Source organism: Megascapheus bottae, chromosome 1 (assembly GCF_031878675.1).
Source record: "Megascapheus bottae isolate mThoBot1 chromosome 1, mThoBot2.hap1, whole genome shotgun sequence".
Lineage (NCBI taxonomy): Eukaryota > Metazoa > Chordata > Mammalia > Rodentia > Geomyidae > Megascapheus > Megascapheus bottae.
Genome location: NC_143509.1, coordinates 87,703,918 through 87,724,762, shown reverse-complemented (window position 1 = coordinate 87,724,762; position 20,845 = coordinate 87,703,918). Strand labels below are relative to the sequence as shown.

Here is a 20,845-nt window from a genome sequence, read left to right as displayed (position 1 = left end):
AATGGTTTATTGAAGGCATTTTTAATGCATTTATTAGAACTAATGAGAATAAAGGCAGCTGGGCCCAACGTTAGAATACAAATCAAAACAGGTATGGATAAGGAATAAGGAAGGCATATGCAACTAGAACACTATCTCTGTGCTCAAATCAAGTGTTATGCTAACACTGCAACCTACTATTTCAGAGTATAGAATGTCCCTTTTATGTAACCTTTAATTAATGTGGCTATCAAAAGATTAGATGATATCTAAATTAGAAAATCTGCATGTTATCTTAGCTAAGAAATCCAGTTTGTGTTGTTCTTCCAGTTTTGTTAGAACTCTAAATTTGCTTATTCTTGTGGCATATTTTCCATCTAATTCCACCCAAGCAATTAAATAAAAGCTAACAGGCAGTCCGATGAGATTCCTGTCTCCCTTCCGTGCAATTGCTTTATCTTCCATGTACAGAATACTTGCTTGTAACTCCAGTGAACATTCAGAACTAAAGAAGTCACACTTGGCTATTCTAATTTAACTTTTAGGAAGATTCAGAGGTGTTGATGAGTTGCATAAGGTCACAGAAAGGTGATTCAAAGCTACTCTGTCTAGTTTTTCTCAAGCACTTCCTATTTTCCTAACATGAATGCAGTTTTACTATTTCTTGATAAGGCAAGTAATGGACTTTCATTCTTCTTGGAAAGAGGAAACAGAATATTATGTCATGAAAGCTCACTGGCTGTGAGGTGCCTGTAATCCTAGCTATTCAGGAGGCTGAGATCTGAAGATTGTGGTTCAAAGCCATCCTGGGCACTAAAGAATGTGAGATTCTTATCTCCAAATAATCATTAGAAAGTGTGAAGTAGGACTGTGGCTCAAGGGGTGGGGTGGTAGCCTTGAGCTGGAGAGCTGAGGGACAGTATCCAGGCCCAGAGTTCAAGCCCCATGACTGACAGACAAGAAAAAAAAAATACTGCTGTGACCTACTATATACAAAGAACAGTTCTAAGGAACTTCCTGTTTTATTCAACTAAAAGTATGCTTTCATCCTCATCTATAAATTAAATTGAATCATAGGAGGAAAGTATACTGCCCTAAAAAAAAAAAACAAAAAAAAAAACTTTACTTTATGCTGCGAGTGGTGGCTCATGCCTATAATCCTAGCTATAAGAGGCTGAGATCTGAGGATCAAGGTTCAAAGCCAGCCCAGGCACTAAAGAATATGAGACTCATCTCCAATTAACCACTAGAAAACTGGAAATGGGACTGTGGTTCAAGGGGTAGTAGCTTTTAGCTGAAGAGCTCAGGGACAGCACCCAGGCCCAGAGTCCAAGCCCCTCAACTGACAAAAAAAAAAATTAAAAAAAAATTACTGTGAACTTGAATCCGTATATCAAATTTCTAAGTTCTAAGGATCCTCCACTTAAATAATTATAAAGCACAGAAGCTGAAAATGCTGGTCCAAGATCAAACTACCAGAGTTTACCTGTACTTCATCCTCTTTCCCATCTTACATGTATCATCTCAAACTCAGAAAAGCAGTTCCCTCATGACCAAATTTGAACAATCAACCAAAGATCGCAAAGACACTCTGTTTGTTACCTTTTATATACAATGTCTCAATCCTCTTTGTAGGTGAGCAAAAGACCTAGGAAAGTTTGTATGGTGCTTAGATTAAAAAAAAAATAACCTGGAAAGTATTCCAACCACTGTAATGTAGCTCATTGACTTAAAATTTATGAGCACATACATATACATACACACACACACATACACACTATCCTTTTAGGGAGAAGAGAAAACAGTGAGAACAAAACAAGCTAAAGTTTGGCTATACACTATTAGCTAAGCCACCAAGTTTCAAAGTGAAAGCAGTTTCACTTTTGTTTCTTTCCAGTTATGAAGTTTAGCTTTACTTCCTAGTTCCTAACTTGAAATCTATCTACTTCCTATTTCCTACCTAGATGGTTTAAAATCTGTGAACTTTCTTGGGAAATAGTTTCAAGGATTTATAAATCTGTAAATAAATAGTTCTAATACAGGTAACAAAGTAATAGTATGTTAACACAGAAAAAAATTAAATGAACACATTTAAGTTTTCAGTTTTAAGTACTATGATTTGAATTCAGAGCCCACGTTATAGGCAGACCCTCTGTCACTTCAGCTGCATCTCAGTCCTTTTTTAAAACACAAGTATCATAATCAAACTATAAAATCATGTTGTTCTAAAAATATTTCCCCAATATCAATGAAATGACCTAAATCACACATACTGCATATTAAAAATAGCATCTTCATAGTTATTCCAATGAAAGATTACTCTCTCTACATAGGCAGGGACTCATTAACAGACAGGACTTGCTCACCAGATCACTTTCTGAAACTTGAGTCTGGACCATTTTATGCAGACACGGAGGAACCAACCAAGAGTCAGCATATCTAAACTCAATGCTACAGAAGCAGTTTCGTCAATTCTATTTATTTACTTACTAACTTAACCATCTATTTGTTTGGGGTAGAGAAGCTTGAACTCAGGGCATGGGCACTGTCCCTGAGCCCTTTTGTGCTCAAGGCAAAACTTCCAGCTTTTGAGTGCTCAGTTTTGGAGATAAGAGTCTCAAGAGACTTTTCTGCCCAGCTGTCTTCCAATGCCCATCCTCAGATCTCAGCCTCCTGAGTAACTAGGATTACAGGTGGGAGCTACAAGTGCCCAGATAGTTTACTCCATTTTTAAAACCCACAAACTTATAAATTCCTTGTCATTATTTAAGCTTAAAAGATGTGAAAAATAGCTGCTCTGTCTCCCCCTCTGAAGTGAAGAGCCTTTAGTATGCAACTCTGAACACAAAGCATAAACAAAATGCTGCCAAAGTTATAAACTACTACTTGGTAATCACATGACCACCTGGTTCTCCCTAAATCTTAACTATCACACACCCAACAGCAAAGATTGAGGTCTTCAGAATACATTAGGATTAGGAGGTAAACTTTTTAACTTTCATTATCCAATCCTGAATTACTTGCTGTAACTGTAGTCTGCAATAATCTCATTTTTTTCAGTAATATCAACTCCAAAAGCAACTTTGCCAAAATGCTTCCATTTAAATAACGCACTGTCCTTGTGGCCAAAAACTAGCCTCTTTAGTTACCTCAAGTACTGTCAGAAAATTCCAGGAATCATCTCAGTGCAATGGTTTAACAGGCAATTTGGATCTACAGTCTGTTTTAGGACAGGCCCTACTGAAGTCAGGAACAAGTTGAAATTAACTACCATAAACCAAAACTACATCCGGGTGGAGCATTCATTACTCTAAAGCACAGCTCTAGTGGTTGTTCACGATACACCTAAGTAACCCTCCAATGCCCACACAACTAAGGCAGTGTTTCTTTTTGCCCAAAATGCTTTTCACCGGAAAGGAGGAAATTAAAAAAAAAAAATCAAATCATACCCAACTACTACCACTCCTTGAAGCCATGATAGTGCACGTCAAATCTAGAAAATAAACGAGAGTCCTGGTGCTCCAGAAATACACATTAAAAAAAAAAGTTTGGCTTCAGTGAAAAGACTATCTGAATATGTGACTGATCCAAGAGTAAAGGGTAAATGACAGAACAAGGTCAAACTTCGGGGACAAAAGATTCCTGGAATAACATGGCCAGGAAGGGTTCTTTTCTGAGATTAGTTTCAAATATTTGGAAAGGGGGGGGGAGGAGTGAGAAAAGACACCGAAAACCACCCACACCGTCGGCTGACTGTACAGTCTCCCGGCTAATAAGGTACCTGCGCCTCGGAAAGGCAGGTTAATTCAATGTTGGTGAGCGGATGGTGGTTTGTTTGTAGAGTTAATCAGACTTCCGGAATACTACCACCTTTCAGAAATACCGACGGTGTCCAAAAGGATGACAACTGGTATTAAAAGAGAAAAAAAAGAAAGAAAGAAAAAAGGAACGCGGAGTGAGGAGGGGAGGGTTCCGGGAGAAGAAAGTTTAATGAAGACGCCGCACTGTGGGCAGGCGAAGGGACACGACTGTCCAGACCTGGCACGGTCTGGTTACGGGGAGGGGGGGGGAGAGATCCCCTCCTCCTCCTCCTCTTCCTCCACTACCAACTACACCCCACTTCCAGAGCCAAGCACCCACGGGGCGCGACAACCAACCCCCCCTCCCTAAAGCTGAAGGCTGGGGCCGTGGTGAGGAGTGGTGGAGGGAGGAAGGGGAGGGGGAGGAGGGGATCAGGGAGCCGGGCGAGTCCCGGCCGGGGTGGGTGGGCGGTGGGGCCCCGCGGGCACGTCGGGACGGAGCGGCGGGGTGCGCGGGGCCGCGCGCCTCACCTTCTGCGCCGCGCTCTGCTGCAGCACATTCTGCTCCACGGTCATGGCCCCGGCGGCGGCGGCGTCCGGCTCCTCGCGCCTCGACTGGCCCAGGCGGCCGCGCTCCGCAAGCTCCCTGGAGCTGCGCGGACGGCCGGGGAGGACAGCGCCCCCGTCAGCCAGGCGCGCAGGCGATGGCGGCCGGCGTGCGCGGGCACCGCGGGCGCCGCGGGCGGGTGGAGCGGCGCGGACGGCGAGGACCACCACCGCCGCAGCTGCCCCACGTCCTCCGCGAGACCTGCCTCGGCGCACCTTCACCGCCCAGACCCGGCCATGGGCGGGCGGCGGGGACCCCGGGAGCCGAGGAGGACAGGGGAAGAGGAGAGGGGAGGGGGGAGGAAGACGCGCGAGCCGAGCCGAACCGCGTCACGCGTTCGCGCGCTCCGGGGCTGGGCAGTGCCCGGGGACCGCGGCGATGGGGGGTGGGGGGAAGGGAGCGAGGGGGACGGACGGAGGGAGCGGCCGGCCGGAATGGCGCTATCCTCCTCCCTCCGCGACTCCTCCTCCCTTCCCCTCCCCCAGCCGCCGTCACCGCCCCCGCCCCGTGGCTCCTCCCCCGCGGCGCCCCGCCCGCCGGCCGCCCTAACCCTACATTGTGACCCAGGGACGACAGGTCGGGGCGGGGCCGTCGCTGAGCCCCGCCCATCCCACCCCACCCCACCCCACCCCCCTGGGTCCCGGGTCCCAGCCTCACTTCCGTACCCCGCCCCCGTCCCAGGCAGGGCGCGGCCAGGCGCTCTGGGGTGTGGCCGAGCCTGGGCGCGCAGTGTGAGACTGACGGCAGGAGTGGGAGCTGGGGAAGGTGGGGGGAGTCCGGGGTCTGGGATCCCCAGGGTTCTCCAGCGGCAGCTGGAGGGGTGCAGTCAAACCTGCGCCCTGGATCTGTCCCACTGCCCGGTGTCTCCAAGACAATCGTGTTCCTGTCTACCTGCAAAAAGTCAGGGAAATCTGACAGCCTCCACAACTGCGGCCACTTGCTTGTTCAACTCACCTTTCTAGGATTCTCACAAGAAAAGCCAAATAAAGGGTGGTCAAATAGTCCTTCCAATTGGGTACCTCTTGCGTCTACTTTAGGTATTCCAGGGTGTGCCAGTCACTGCTAGGCTCTGTAGAGAGAAAAGTTTATTTACCTAAGACTTAAGGGAAAAAGAGTTAGACCTATCAAGCAAACATTACAAAAAAAGAAGAACCGCTGACTAGATGATACACAATTCTAATAGCCCAGTTGCCAAATTAAACAAACGATTAACATGCATGGAATTCTTGACTGTATATGGAATTGCAAGGGAAGCCCAGCAATAAGACAGCGCTCTGAAATATTATCTGGTTTTATTTAATCATACTGACGCATGAAGTCTGTGTAAGAATTCCGTGTGCTTCACATCCATGTGTGATCTGCCCCTTGGATTCCTTCAACCATCTTTTGGGGATCCTCTTCTTGAATTCCCGTATTTGTTTACCTCCTTTAAATTTTGACAGCCTATAAATTTTACTTTATTGATAAGCAGCATCCTTGCCAGAAAAGGTTGAAATTCTGTTAAGAGGTTAGGTTGAGTGCAAGAATTTCAAGAGTTCTGCAGTAGAACACTGAAACCCACAGAAAGTATGATCTGTCAAACAAAGCACAGTCGAGCTCATTCTCCCCTTTTTTGTAAACCAGTTTCTTCTCTTCCTGTTATCGACAAATTTCATGTTTCTCAATATTATAGATATTTTCTGTTCTCCCATTTGAATTTAAGAAAACCTAATTGAGCTGTGGATGGAGCTCATTGGTTGAACCTGTGCTTCAAGACAAAGGCCCTAAATTCAATCCTCAGCACCTCACACAGGTATAAAGATTAACATTAAAATGTGGTAATTTGGTTAAGTAAAAGGTTTTGCCATACGCTAAAATTTAATTCTCAGAATATGGCACAATAACCATTCAGTTTAATTCTTTTGTTTGAAGAGATAAAAAAATGTTAACTAGGCTTACCAATCATTCAAATAAAAATAAAGTGCTCCAAAAGTCTGTCATATATGTCCAGTTAGATCATTCATTTCCAGATCATTTGTAGGCATTTGCAATTTGCAAACATATACTGGTAATCTTCATACTATAAGAGTTTGGAAATAAATTATTAGGTTTTCTCATGACCATCCTTTTAGAACACTTACAGTATAAATGATTAGATGACAGGAATTTGAGAAATGGATGTAAAGAATCCTTTGCTGGTCCAGCTAGCTCATCTTCGAATTGTGTTTGTATCAACTTTACTGTTCACAAGTCAGCTTTCATATGCATAGCAATTGGAATTATATATTCTCAGACTGTTATTTAATAACTCCTAAGCTATTGTGTTACTCCGTACTGTCGACATTCAGGCAAAGATATAAGTGGTAGAATTCATAAAGCATTAAAAGCTTAGGTTTTAACCATGTTATGGTATGAATGTGTCTACCAAAATACATGAAAACTTAGTCTTCAAAGGAAAAATGTTGGGAAGAGATGCCTTATGAAAGGCAAAAGGTATGAAGGCATACCCTATCCTGAATTAATAATGATCCAAATAGTTTGTGTGTTCATTATCACATGAATAGTTCCAAATAAGCACAAAAACAAGTTCAGTCCCCCCCCCCCCCATTTCTCTTTCTTTCTTTGAAAGAAGGACCTCACTAAATTCTGGCTGGTCTTCCCAGCCTCTAGGAGCCAATAAATTCAATATAGAGTTATCCATTCCCCAAACGTAATAGCAGCACAAAATAGACTATAAAAAAATTTCAAATGAGATTTTCAATTTCAGATAAAAATACTATTTCCAATAATACTCACTACTGTATTTTTTTTACCTGATCTAAGGACTTGACTGTTCACATCTCTTTGTTCAGACCAAGTTTGAAAATCCATTTCTGAATTCTAAAGTCTATCTTGTTGTCAAAATGTATTTGTAAGACATCAATGAGAGAGAAAAGTTCAATTCATATTTACTGTTGGAACAACTTTCATGATATAAAGGTGGCCTTATATCTACTTCCATGAGAAGTGGAATTACTGTCCTCCTTGAGATAGACTGATATTCCAAAATAATTTTATTTTTATCAATAAGCAAGTAATAAAGAATCATTAAATAAAAACAGTTCTGTGAAATCACAATAACACTACTCTGCTATTCACAGATTAGAACCTATGAAAGTTCTATCTGCCTGATACAACAAAATGCCTATTGTATTAATGGGTACCTAGGAGTTTATGCTTTTATTCTTTTATGTCCAGCTAGGTCTAATTTATCCAAGTGAATGGCTCAGACATATTTTCCTGTTCCAGCCCTGCCTTATTAATCTGTGTGACAAAGATATCACATTATTAGTGTCTTGAACACTAAATAGTATCTGAAGCAGGTTCTAGATATTGCTCTTACAGAATCATCAGTTGGCTCAAGGTTCCATTAACAAATTACTATAGACTGATGAGCAGAGTAATTACATGACAGAAAGTGTCTGAGTTCTGGGTAATGAAAATCCAAGAACAAAGTTCCAGTAGTTGTGTTTCATCCTGTCCCCTCATGTCTTGGCCTCTATCCATATGACCATACTCTAGCTGTCTCTTCCTGTGGTTTTTCTCTCTTCAGGAGAGGCCCATGATTTCATCTTCTTCTAAGAACACCAGTCTAATTGGAGGGTACTCTACATATAGTCTGATTCTACCTTAATCACCTCTTTAAAGAATTTACCTCAAAATATAGTTGTTTTCTGAGGCACTCAAGCTTAGGATATCAACACAGAAGATTGAAGGGAATATAAAGGAGTCCAGAAGAGGCATAATCAATCAATATCCCTTACTCCTGAACTTCACATCTTTGTGCCTTCAAATATCCTTTTTCTTCCCAGTCTCATAAACATCAGCACATTCAAGGGTAGTGACTTCACACACTTTCCCCCAGTGATAACACATCAGTTGAATCCTTTGGAGATGAAAGCATTCTGAGAACTAAAAAATGTCAACTACTGCTTTACAAAGTATACTCCTTTACCTGTACCCTTAAAGAGATTGTATCACAATAATGATGACTTGAACCAGAACCCTAGGCACTATGTCATTTATTTTTCTATCCCTTTCTTCATTCATACTCAAAGAATATTACTATCCCTTCTATGGTGACACACACAAATGTTCCTATGATTAGCCTATAATGTATAAGGGCAAAGAAAACCACATATAAGAAAATCATTTATGTCACGTTCCAAGACTTTTCTCTATGTTCAGAGTTGTACATATATGCAAATCACACCAAAGAACTCCTACTTCAGAAAAGTCGCTTCAACCTTCTAAACTGACTTAATTATTTGCCATGAGATTCATATCTTGGGTTCCTGTTGCTCTGCTACTGAAGGCAGTGATATATTGAAATTTTCTGTACCAAATAAACCTCTAATAAACCTGTTCCTCGTTTCTGGATGGTTGGGTAAATGCCAAGTAGTGGAATTGCTGGGTCATAGGGGAGTTCTATGTGTAGCCTTTTGAGGCACTGCCACACTGCTTTCCATAGTGGTTGAACGAGTTTGCACTCCCACCAACAGTGTAGTAGTGATCCCTCCTGGCCACATCCCCTCCAGCATCTGTTGTCATTCGTTTTCCTGATCCTGGCCATTCTAGCTGGAGTGAGGTGGAATCTTAGAGTTGTTGTGATTTGCATTTCTTTTATGACCAGAGATGATGAGCATTTTCTTCATGTGTCTATAGGCCATTTTTGTTTCTTCTTCAGAGAAGGCTCTCTTTAAGTCTTTGGCCCATTTTTTAATGGGATGGTTGTTACTTTGGAGATTAGTTTTGGAGTGATTCAATTTTTTGAGTTGTTGATATATTTTAGATATGAGGCCTTCGTCCGTTGTTTGGTTGGTGAAGATCTTCTCCCACTCTGTAGGCTTCCTGATTAGTTTAGTAGCTATGTCCTTTGCCATGCAAAAGCTCTGCAGTTTAATGCAGTCCCACTTATCCAGCCTTTCTCTGATTTGTTGTGATTCTTGGTCCTTATTAAGAAAGTTTGGACCTGTGCCAAGGAGGCCTAGTGTATCTCCTATTCCTTCCTGTAGAGTTTTCAGTGTGTCAGCTTTTACCTCCAGGTCTTTGATCCATTTGGAGTTAATTCTAGTGCAAGGTGACAAAGAAGGATCCAGCTTTAGTTTTCTGCAGGTGCTTAACCAGTTCTGCCAGCACAACTTGTTGAAGAGGCTGTCTTTCTTCCATTCTATCTTTTTGGCTCCCTTGTCAAAGATTAGGTGGCCATAGGTCTGTGGTTTAATATCTGGGTCCTCAGTTCTATTCCATTGGTCTTCAGGCCTGTTCCTGTGCCAGTACCAAGCTGTTTTGAGAATTATAGCTCTGTAATAGAGTCTAAAGTTTGGAATTGAAATTCCTCCAGTGCTGTTCTTTCTGGTAAGAAGTGTTTTTGCTATACGGGGTCTTTTATTATTCCATATGAAATTTTGAATTGCCTCTTCTATTTCTTTAAAGAATGACATTGGTATGTTGATGGGTATTGCATTGAATTTGTAGATAGCCAACCATCCAGAAACAACCATCCAGAACAAGGACATACTAAACCCACTAGCACAACAATGTTCATTGCAGCACTATTCACCATAGCAAAGATATGGAACCAACCTAGATGTCCCTCAGTTGATGAGTGGATCAACAAGTTGTGGTATTTGTACACAATGGAATTCTATGCTGCTGTCAGAAAGAATGACATCGCCCCATTTGTTAGGAAATGGAAAGACTTAGAAAAAATCATATTAAGTGAAGTAAGCCAGACTCAAAGGAACTTAGGCTCAATGGTTTCCCTCATTCGTCATAATCAGTAGAAACCTTGGGCTCTACTAGCAGAGATTTGCAATAGAGCAAAATCTTGATACATAAGGACATATAATGTGAAGCTAATTGAAAGGACCTCCAAGATAGTGAAACAAAAGCCATATAATGAATGATTGTTGTCCTTAATGTACTATGTTGTCTCTCATCTCCTTTGCTGTCCCTTGGTTATCTCATATTGGTATAGTATCTCACTTTGTTATCTGATATATTGAATTTATTTGTATTTGGATATTTGAAATTTGATAGGGAAGGGGGGGAAAACCAAGACGGGTGGGAGTGTGGGGGGGGGAGGGAAACGGGTACCAAGACATGTGAAAGGGTATCAATGTATGTGAATTAATGCACCTTCTATCTGGCAAATATCATGTAACCCTTTTACTAATTACAATAAAAAAAAAAACCTGTTCCTCCGCTTCTCAGCTCAGCCTTCCACAGATTCTTCTACAAAGAAATTGGTGATAATATAGCCAGATTCTTTGTTACATGGAGAAGAATCTGCCCATTCACATACTCAGATGATCAAGAACGGATTTGGCCAATGGGTGAGACCTTGAAATGTGGGGAGTAAGGAAAAAGGCAAACTCCCCTTTCTCCTGCTGTTTCTTTCTTTGGCAGCCTCACTGTAGGCTATATTTCTTTGTTGGTTCTACCTCTTACCATACTGGTTTCTCCTTATTCCAGATCTTCCCTGGAAGGCTGCTTCTTTAGGTCAGCAAAACTTTATCCACTCTTCATCTTTCCAAATTAGGGGTAATAATGACTTTCTCCTATTGCCAAGCTCTGGTTTAAGTCAGTTTAGAAGTTTTGATGATAAATATCCCACATCGTATGTGTCTAAAGTTCCAGCCTGCAGAAGGACTGGGAGGGAGATGAAAGAGGCCCAGCAAAAGGAAGTGAAGTCATTATGGACCCTCTCTCTCTCTCTCGTCTCCCTCTCTCCCTCTCTCCCTCTCTCCTCCCTCTCTCCTCTCTCTCTCTCTCACTCTCTCTCATCTCCTCTCTCCTCTCTCTCTCTCTCTCTCTCTCTCTCTCTCTCTCCCTCCCTCCCTCTCCTCCCTCCCTCTCCCTCCCTCTCCCTCTCTCCCTCTCTCTCTCTCTCTCTCTCTCTCTCTCTCTCTCTCTCTCTCTCTCCCTCCCTCCCTCCCCTCCCTCCCTCCCTCCCCCCTCTCTCTCTCTCTCTCCCTCCCCCCCCCCCTCTCTCTCTCTCTCTCTCTCTCTCTCTCGTCTCTCTCTCTCTCTCTCTCTCTCTCTCTTTCTCTCTCTTCCAAGCTGGCCTCAAAGAGAGCCTTGTGCCACCAGAGGTAATTAGCCTTTCCTCTTTTTAAGTTGAACACCTCAAGTAATTCATCAAAATAATTAAAAGTAGGCTAACACAAATCATCCGTGTGTGGTAGCTGTGACTTTTAACTACTGATGAGCACAAGGTTTTGGAACTTGTTTGTAGGACTTTTTCAAAACTTTTCAGTGGGTGAGGAAAAGCTTAGAATGTCATAAACAATGAGGAATCGGACCAGAATGCTGACAGAAATGTGGACAATGAAAGTGGTATCCATGAGGTTGCAAATGAGCCAGGGACTCTACTGGGAACTGAGCAAAAGCTACTCAGCTTACTAGGGACAAAGAATTCCTCTGTGTTATGGTCATGCATTGAGTCTTTATAGAAAGATGAGTTTAGGGGTAACTAATGGGTTTATTTGACAGAGATCATTTCAAAGTAACACAACCTTCACATGGGTGCATAGATCTCCTTTTAGCTAGATTTAAAGTAAAAACAAACAAAATAGGCAAACAAAATGGACATAAAATTCAGAACAGAAAAATTCAAAGCTTGGTAGGTAAAGGAAGTTGCTTAAATGGACAGCTGCAGAAAAATGGCTAATAGTACTCAGAATCCAGCGCCTTGGTCCTAGGAAAATAGGAAAGATGTCTTGAAGAATCTTCAAAATTAGATCAAAGTATAAAAGTACAAATTTCATTCCAAGGCTTCCCAACAAAGAGGCTTTGGGGGAGAGAACCTAGGGGCACTCAAAGTGGCATCGTCTTCAGAGGCCACCGAAGTCATGAAAAAGTACCCAATTATGACTATGCCACCCTTTCACCATACTGATTTTGCAAGCTGGCAGAATGAAGAGAGTTTTGTGCTCTTAGTTCTCCCACTGAGGTTGCAAAGGAAAGGCTGAGCAGACAGGCAAGTGTGTACATCGGAGCTGGAGTGTCTGTGAGCAGATTCTCACTCCCCCTAGTATGCATAGCTCAGAGGGTGAAGCACAAGCTGCAAAAGAGATGCCAAGAAGTTACAGATGCCACGAGTATGGGGCATCTGCTCAGAGAAGCTGGAGGAAGTGAGAAGATCCAGCCTGACAGAGAGCTCATGTGGGCTGCAGGCAGCAAAAACATTGGGGAACTACATCCTGTCTCTGTGTGTCATGGGTGCTGGACATAAAACTGTAGTATTTAATGGAATACCTACTGAGCGTCCATCTTTGACCTACTGCCTCCTGTTCTAGAAACCTATTTCCCATTTTTGAAAAGCAAGACTTATTGCATTTATTCTTGGAATATATATATATATACCCCTCCTATATATATACATAATATATATGTATATATACACACATAATGTATATATATGTATATGTATAAATATATATATATATATATAAACAGAGAGAGAGAATTTTTCTGCTTTGATTTTTACAGGGCTTCCAATTTTAGTTTGCCTAAATTCTCAAGAAACATTGGATTTGGACTTTTGGTAAATGCTGGGACAGTTAAGATGTTGGGAAATCTTAGAGAAGGACAGAATGCATTTTGCATTGTGAGATGGAAATGAGACTTTGGAGTCCTTGAAGTGCCCCCCAAAGCCCATTATTACAAACCTGTTCCTAGCTCTGCACTATTGTATGGTGATGGAAACTTTTCAAAGCTGGGACCCAGTGTTGGGTCATTGGAGGCATGATGGTAATAGTGGAATACTCACTCCTTTTTATCTTTCCTATTGTTTCACAGCTGCCATAGTGAAAAAAAAAATCAAAACTCACTTCTCTTCACACTCCAACCCTCGTGTCATCTTACAAACTTAGAGCAACGAGTTCAATGGACTATGCACTAAAATTTCCAAAACTGTGACTACAATGCACCTATCCTCTCACAAGTTCATTATCAAAGGTATTTAGTTGAATAGTAATAAAAAAACTATTGATTACCAGTCTCAAATAAGTAAAATGTAACTCTGGAAACTAAAACAATATCTTTAAAATCCTAATAACTACAATTCAAGAAATAGATTCAGATTGTAAATTAATGTTTTGAAGAAGGTAGGGGGGTATGAGCATATGATAGGCAAAAATTCTTATAAGGCAATAAAATCTTTTTTGTGGAATACCCATATTAGTGATAAAAATGGGTGCTTTCTGAGAGGGGCTATGTGAAAAAACAGATGATATAGAAGGGAATATATATATATATATATATATATATATATGCCTCATCACCTACCCACAAACATTTGGAGTTTCTGAACAAAATATAATCATTTCAGTATTACATGTAGGCAAATTTAAGTTTTAAGCCAAAGTTTACATTTCTGGGTGGTAGTTGAAATTGAGCATTTTAAGAAATGTCTGTCAATATTGTTTTTACCATGGTGTTTGATACTATTTTTATGCATATCAGCAAGTTTCTTACTTTTACAAAACCTTGGAGATTATTCTTCTTCTTGACCTCAAAGTTGAAAATTGTTGAGGTTCCAATGACAGATACAGGAGACAAGAACATGCTCCCTTCCTTTCTTCCTTCCTTTCTTCCTTCCTTCCTTTCTTTCTTCTTTCTTTCTTTCTTTCTTTCTTTCTTTCTTTCTTTCTTTCTTTCTTTCTTTCTTTTCTGTTATGTGGACTCTTCTGAGAAATGACTGGGCAATTCCAAAAAGCTCTGCTTTTGCAAAAGAAATGCATATCTTTAAGAGAAATCTATATTAATAAAATATCAGTATTTAAAAGGATTGGTCCAAAAATTATATTACTAGAGTGAGTTAGTAATTCTATGAATAGTAACATGGCATGTTTTACCCCATACCTTTCCCTCCATGACCCTCCCACTAGTAAAACATTGTCACTCTTCATGTAGTAAATCCAGTACTTCTATTTCTTTCTGTGCCTTTTCTTTCAGCATTCCATATCAGCTTTCATCACCTGTATTGGTTCAAATAGGATGAGCAAACTCTCATGATTTGTGGGAATTTCTTTCATATAAGTCTAATTAAACTGTTTTTTTTTACTCTTGTTAATTTGTCCTTTGTCAGTTCAATTTGGAATCCATCCAAACAACCCAGCAAGGCTAAAGAAAGCTAGTTCTTACTTCCCTTCAAAAGTTCAGATCATGAGATGGGCACCAAGAAGATGTAACCAGTTTGCTATCAAGAATTTCCATTCTAGGGAAATGAGATAAGATGCAGTTAAGTAAGGCCAGGAAGCAACTCTTATGCTGGCATTTTTGTAATACTGTAATACATTAGATCATGTCAAAAGTATCTGGTATACAAGACATGTGAAAGGGTATCAATGTATGTGAATTAATGCACCTTCTATCTGGCAAATATCATGTAACCCTTTTACTAATTACAATAAAAAACAAAAAAGAAAAAAAAAGTATCTGGTATAGTAATTCCTAAGCAGCTACTTTATTTTTAGTCAATGTTTGGTATTATTTTTTAGATAGTAGAAAAGACACATGACTTGAATGTACATGTCCTTAATTTAAAAATATTCGAAATGTGAAAAGATGAGATAATTCTTTCAATGCAGTGATTGTGAACCTATAATCCCCATTACTGAGATAAGGAGGACCATGGTTTAAGGCCAGCCTGGTTTAAAAATAAACAAACAAAAATGTGAGCTGGGTATAGTGGCTCACACCTGTAATCCTAGCTACTCAGGAGGCTGAGATCTGAGGATCACAAACTCAGCTCAGGCACTGAAGAATGGGACACCCGTGTCTCCAATTAATCATTAGAAAACGTGAAGTGGGAGAAGTAGCCTCGAGCTGAAGAGCTCAGGGACAGTGCCCAGGCCTAGAGTTCAAGCCCCATCAAAAGAAAATGTGAGCAAGACCTTTATCAACAGAGGAGCTGGGCAAGATGCAGCATCACCAGCTACATGAGAAGCAAAAGTTAGAGCATCGTAGTCCAAGGCTGGCTCAGATACTCACTCAAAAAAAATAAAGCAAGAAAGAGCTATGGATGTCACTCAAATTCTATTCTATGGATAGCACTTTCCAAGCAAGTACAAGGCCCAGAGTTCAAATTCAAACTATCAAAAGAAAAAAAAATCATATAGGATGAGGCTAAACAAAATGAACTCTAGGATATGGAAACAAGAGGTTTATCTTTGTGATTGTTGTTCTTAATGTACTATGTTCTTTGTTTTCTCTTTTTTTCCCCTTATGGTTAGTCTCATGTGGTTACTGTATCTGACTTTGTTACCTGGTATATTGTATATACATTTCATTTGTTTATTTGAAGTAGGGAAGGGAATGGGGGGGGAGAATCAAGATGATTGGGGGACAAAGACCTGAGAAGGGTTGTGTATGTGTGTGTGTGTGTGTGTGTGTGTGTGTGCTAATACACTCACTTCCTGATGAATGTAACTGTAACCCCCTTTATACATTACTCCAACAATAAATTTTTTTAAAGGAAAAATATATTTAAAAAAAATACAAGGAGTGAAAAAAGTTTACTTTCAGACAAATTAAACTATTAATATGTAAAATACTTTTTAGATCTCCAACATTAGATAGAAATGTTATTCATTCTTGGAGTTTTCATTATGACACTTACTGCCTGGGTGATCACAAAGTTAATTAAGATTTTATAGACCGGGTGCTGATGGCTCATGCCTGTAATTCTAGCTACTCAACAGGCTGATATCTGAGTATTGAGGTTCAAACCCAGCCCAGGCTTGAAAGTCTGCGAAATTCTTACCTCCAATTAATCAACAGAAAAGTGGAAATGATGTTGTTGCTCAAAGCAATAGAGGACCAACCTTGAGATAAAGAGTTCAGGAACCAGGGACAAAGTCAGGACCAGTGTTCAAGCCCCATAACCACGTCCCCATCAAATGAGTTTATAGCAGAAATAGTTGTTTTTCAAGAATCCTTGTTACTTTCTGGTCTTTCAGAAAATATTTAAATATTTGATATACCATATAACTTCTTATAACATGAGCCCTGAATAGCATAGTTGACAATAGTCTCTGTATAATATGTGCAACTTTCTTTTCTGTGTAAACCTACTTAGCTTACATTTTGAGCTTTCCCATTGAAGCACCTCCCTCTTACCCAATCCTGTACATGCCTGAAATCTCAGATCATACCAGAACGTTCAGAGTCCATGGTTTTTCTTGTACTTGTCTACAATAACCCTCAATATATCAATGAAGATTTCCCAATAATAGTCATGAAGATGAGAGAATAATGGCAAAACTGTAAGAAAAGCTATGTGAATGTGCCTTTCAAATTTATTACTATGCTTTTTCCTTTTCATGTAAAGGAAAAAATTGGTTGGATTTTCTTGGCATATTTGAATTGCCACCATTATTCTTACTGCTTGGAGCCATTATTAACAAAGACTATGATAACAGTTAAGTAAATATGATAACCCAGGTAGCTGCTAAGTAGCAAATGGAGAGGAAGCACATATTGTGTAGACCCTTAATAAAACCATGAGATAACCCACCTCCAGAAGGGATAGAATGACAGAGATTTTATTACAATACTCAGAGTGACGCACAAGTTAAAACTGAAAGAAATTCTGGAATTTTCCATTTAACATCTTCATATTATGATTGACTAAAATATGTGTGCAGTCAGATATCGGAACCATGGGAACTGATGGGCATGCTGACTGAGAACAAATCTTGTATAAATAAAAACAGAATTGCATATCCTAAAATGCATTCCTATGAGTTTGAATTAGAAATTACTTGAATTATTTCCAAATAAGTTTCAGTGGTCTTGTGGTTTGGAGGGATATAGAAAGGAATCATGGGTACGGCCAGCTATTATTTTGTATTTGAATACTTACGAGATTCAAGTTCCAGCGTTAAGCAAATTACTGATTATTTAATTCATGTAACAGAATAGTGAAGATGTACTTATTAACTTGTCTTACAGAAGAAAATGCTAATGGGGTGCATTGACTCATGCCTGTAATCCTAGCTACTCAGGAGACTGAGATCTGAGGATCAAGGTTCAGGAAATAGAAAGCCAACAAAGCAGAGAAACTCTTATCTCCATTTAATCACTAGAAAATGGGCAGTGGGACTGTGGCTCAAGAGAAGTACAGTAGCCTTGAGCTGAAGAGCTCAGGGACAGGGTCCAGGCCAGAGTGCATGCCCCATACCCCCCCCTACCAAAAAAATGCTTTAGCTAATAGGTTAAGTAAATTACCTAAGAGCACAGGACCAAAACCTATTAGGCAAGCTTGGACCCAGATAAATGATCTGTGTGAATTTATGGATTCTTCATTTTAACATCCTGCACTGTGCACCAGCCATTCTTCAAGAGTTGTATAAAAAAATAAATAATAAAGAATCTAGGATCTTTATTCTTGGTCTAATATCTTCACTCTGGTAAGGCTGATTTAAAAGAGGGAAGTCAATTTTGCAACAGTATCTCATTTACTGTCATTACGGTAGATTTTTAGAAGGCATATTGTGGCATTTATTTAATACTGATTTATGCAGAACTTTGTTGGGAAAGTAATGCATAGGAAAATGATGCACACTTTTACTTTTAGGAATTGCATTCATTCCTCAAATTTATTTTTTTCATCTTCCAGGAGTAATATGGTATTATCTGGTTGTTGTTGTTGGTATGGCATGTTAAGATTGATTTTCCATGACAGGAAAAGAGATACAAAAGTTTCATTGGCCTTTCAAAAATAACAAACCTGCCAAGCAAATAGGAATTTTATCTACACCTTGCATTTAACAAGCTTACTTAATACAAATAATGGTTTCACCTTACTAGCTTTTTCAAATTTCAGTACCATGGACAAAGACCAAGAAACCTTTTCTGCCCCCCCCCCCCCCCGCTCCCCGCCCCCACCTCGAGCCTGTAGACTGATAGGAAGGCAGTTCCAGAAACAATGTCATAATGTACAGGATGCTTAGAAAGTCAGGAATCAGTAATGCATAATTCTGCTAAATTTTCATAGTCTACTCGACATCGTTCAAAATCCAGTAGGAGATCAGAAATGTTTTATTCTAAAAGAAAAGCAGATTGGCAGCATACTAGTTTTTCATGGATCCTTGTAGCCCAAACCAGTGAATCCTGTAAGAAATGTTCTTATGGAATAGGTGAGAAAACTGTGATGGGTACAGATGGGAGAGCCTCACTTCTACCACCTTGGAAATACAGAACTTATGATTTAAACATGATGCAAACTCTTGGCTTTGGACTTCAACATTTACCCTTACAGATAATAAGTGTTCAGGTGGTCAAAAATGAAAAAGAAATTGGTGAAAATATCACATTATTGGTCCTTATGTGCATATGGCATAGGAAAACTTGAAACTAAAAGCATTCCAATGATTTCACAATGGTATTGAAATTTTCTGCTCAAAATCCTTCCCACAATGTGAGTGATTAGGAAACAGATAGTTAAACTTTCACAATGTCTTGTCAAGAGAAAGCAAAAGAACTCATTTCCTCACTGTATGCTTCCTTAGTTGGGGGCAAACAAGTTTATATTCTCATGTGAACAACTCTGAAAAGCCAGGAAAGTAATAAATATGAGATAAACACATTCAAATTCAAATACCACAAGATTTTGAGATTTTTTTGAAGAATAGGTTTCCTGGCATCAGTGTAAATTTTAAATAGATAATATATGCATAATGGACAAGGTAAAACTCTTCAAAAGGATATGATTATAAATGAAAATAGTTCTTTTATACAATTCCATGTTTTCCTACCATACAGCAATTATTCCTAAAAGTTCTTTTATATCTTTAGAATCACATTCTATTCATATACCAGCATAAACTATACAAAGGAAAAAGATATAATAATATACATTCTGTTTTTGCTTGGCTTTCTTCCTATTTAATTATATATTGAAGATCATTATAAGTTATAAAGAACACTATGAAAATGTTTTGATCTACTGAAGATATCAGTAAAAATCTCCACAATATATTTTAAGTTCTTCTAATATTATTCAAAGTAGTTCTGTATTCATTCTACAATATCCATTTACAATATCCATTTCAGAATATCCATTTACTCCATAATCTCTTTATTCTTACCTACAGCTTCAGTTTATCTGATATTCTAAATTAACTTTTAGGTCATGTAAAATATATAGTTCTTATGGGTCCACTTAGTATGCATGGAGTTTTTCTACCTAAATCAATCAAAACTAAGAATCTAAGACATAGCCATTCCTTAAACAACTACAAACATTTTTATTCTGCTTTTATTGTTTTTATGCATACAATTTAACTAAATCGCAAAGGGCTTATTTTGCAAATATTTGTACTCTAAAGAGTATAAACTGTATAAACTGTATGTTTAATGGTGTAATAACTTATTATGTAAGATAAACAAAATGAAAACACAAAAGCAAACATATGGAGTGATAATGCAAATTTTAAAATGTTACTTTCCTTGTAAAAATTCAATTTTGACAAAGAGGAATAAAAGGGGCCGGCACTCTGGCCTAGTGGTAGAGTGTTCACCTAGCATGCACAGAGACCTGGGTTCGATTCCTCAATACCACACACACAGAAAAAGCTGTAAGTGGTACTCTGACTCAAGTGGCAGAGTTCTAGCCTTGAGCAAAATGTATCCAAGGACAGTGCTCAGGCCCTGAGTTGAAGCCCCAGTACTGGCAAAGAGAGGGAGGGATAGAAGGGGGAAGGGGAGAGAGAGAGTGGGGGATAACACATGGAAAGCTGGGGTGCTAGTGGCTCATGCCTATAACCCTAGCTACTCAGGAGACTGAGATCTGAGGATCACAGTTCAAAGCCAGACCAGGTGATATTGTTATCTCCAATTAACCACCAGAAAACTGGAAGTGGTAGAGCAGTAGCTTTAGGCTGAAAAGTTCAGGGATAGCACTCAGACTCAGAGTTCAAGTCCCATGATGGACAAAAAAAGAAAAAAGAAAAGAAAAAGCACAATGTGGAGAGTAAATTTTAATCTTACACCTAGTGTTACTGTTGTTAAACCTGTATAAAAACTAGTTGGAAACTATATTCAATAGACTGAAAATTAACATACACACAGATGCCTTATATTTGAGAATCCTCAAATTATGGTTCAAATATGGAAACAGTAAACAAGTTTCCATCTTACTTTAATTAGAATTCAACACGTGCTTTGCTGTTTAAATATTAACCGATGTACTTAAATATTAAATAGAAAACCTCTCTGGTACTAGGCTTGTAGTCATACAAATTGAAGTTGGCTCTGACTTGCAATGCTGACATTCTCTTTGGAAAAAAACTAACAGCGAGTTTAGTAGCAAAACTGCATGAAGGTTTATCCTTTAAAACCAGAAATAAGATATTGTATATCCAAAACTATTGACATTTGCCTTCTTACTCTTGAACACAAGTAAATAAAATTTAGGATTGAAATATCT

At 39.5% G+C, this 20,845-nt stretch overlaps 1 protein-coding gene across 4 annotated transcripts in view; it reads right to left on the bottom strand.

Annotated features, from left to right (window-relative positions):
* Window positions 1–4,840, bottom strand: part of Usp25 (ubiquitin specific peptidase 25) — a 93,356-nt gene extending 88,516 nt beyond the window's left edge. The window contains exon 1 of one of the 4 annotated variants that reach the window (XM_090347960.1): window positions 4,311–4,840. In XM_090347960.1, the coding sequence (XP_090204086.1) occupies window positions 4,311–4,355 (45 nt within the window). In that variant the 5' untranslated portion in view covers window positions 4,356–4,840. The remainder of the gene's footprint in view (window positions 1–4,310) is intronic. The other 3 variants (XM_090347967.1, XM_090347977.1, XM_090347986.1) reach the window with 3 other exon arrangements.
* Window positions 4,841–20,845: the final 16,005 nt, after the last annotated feature.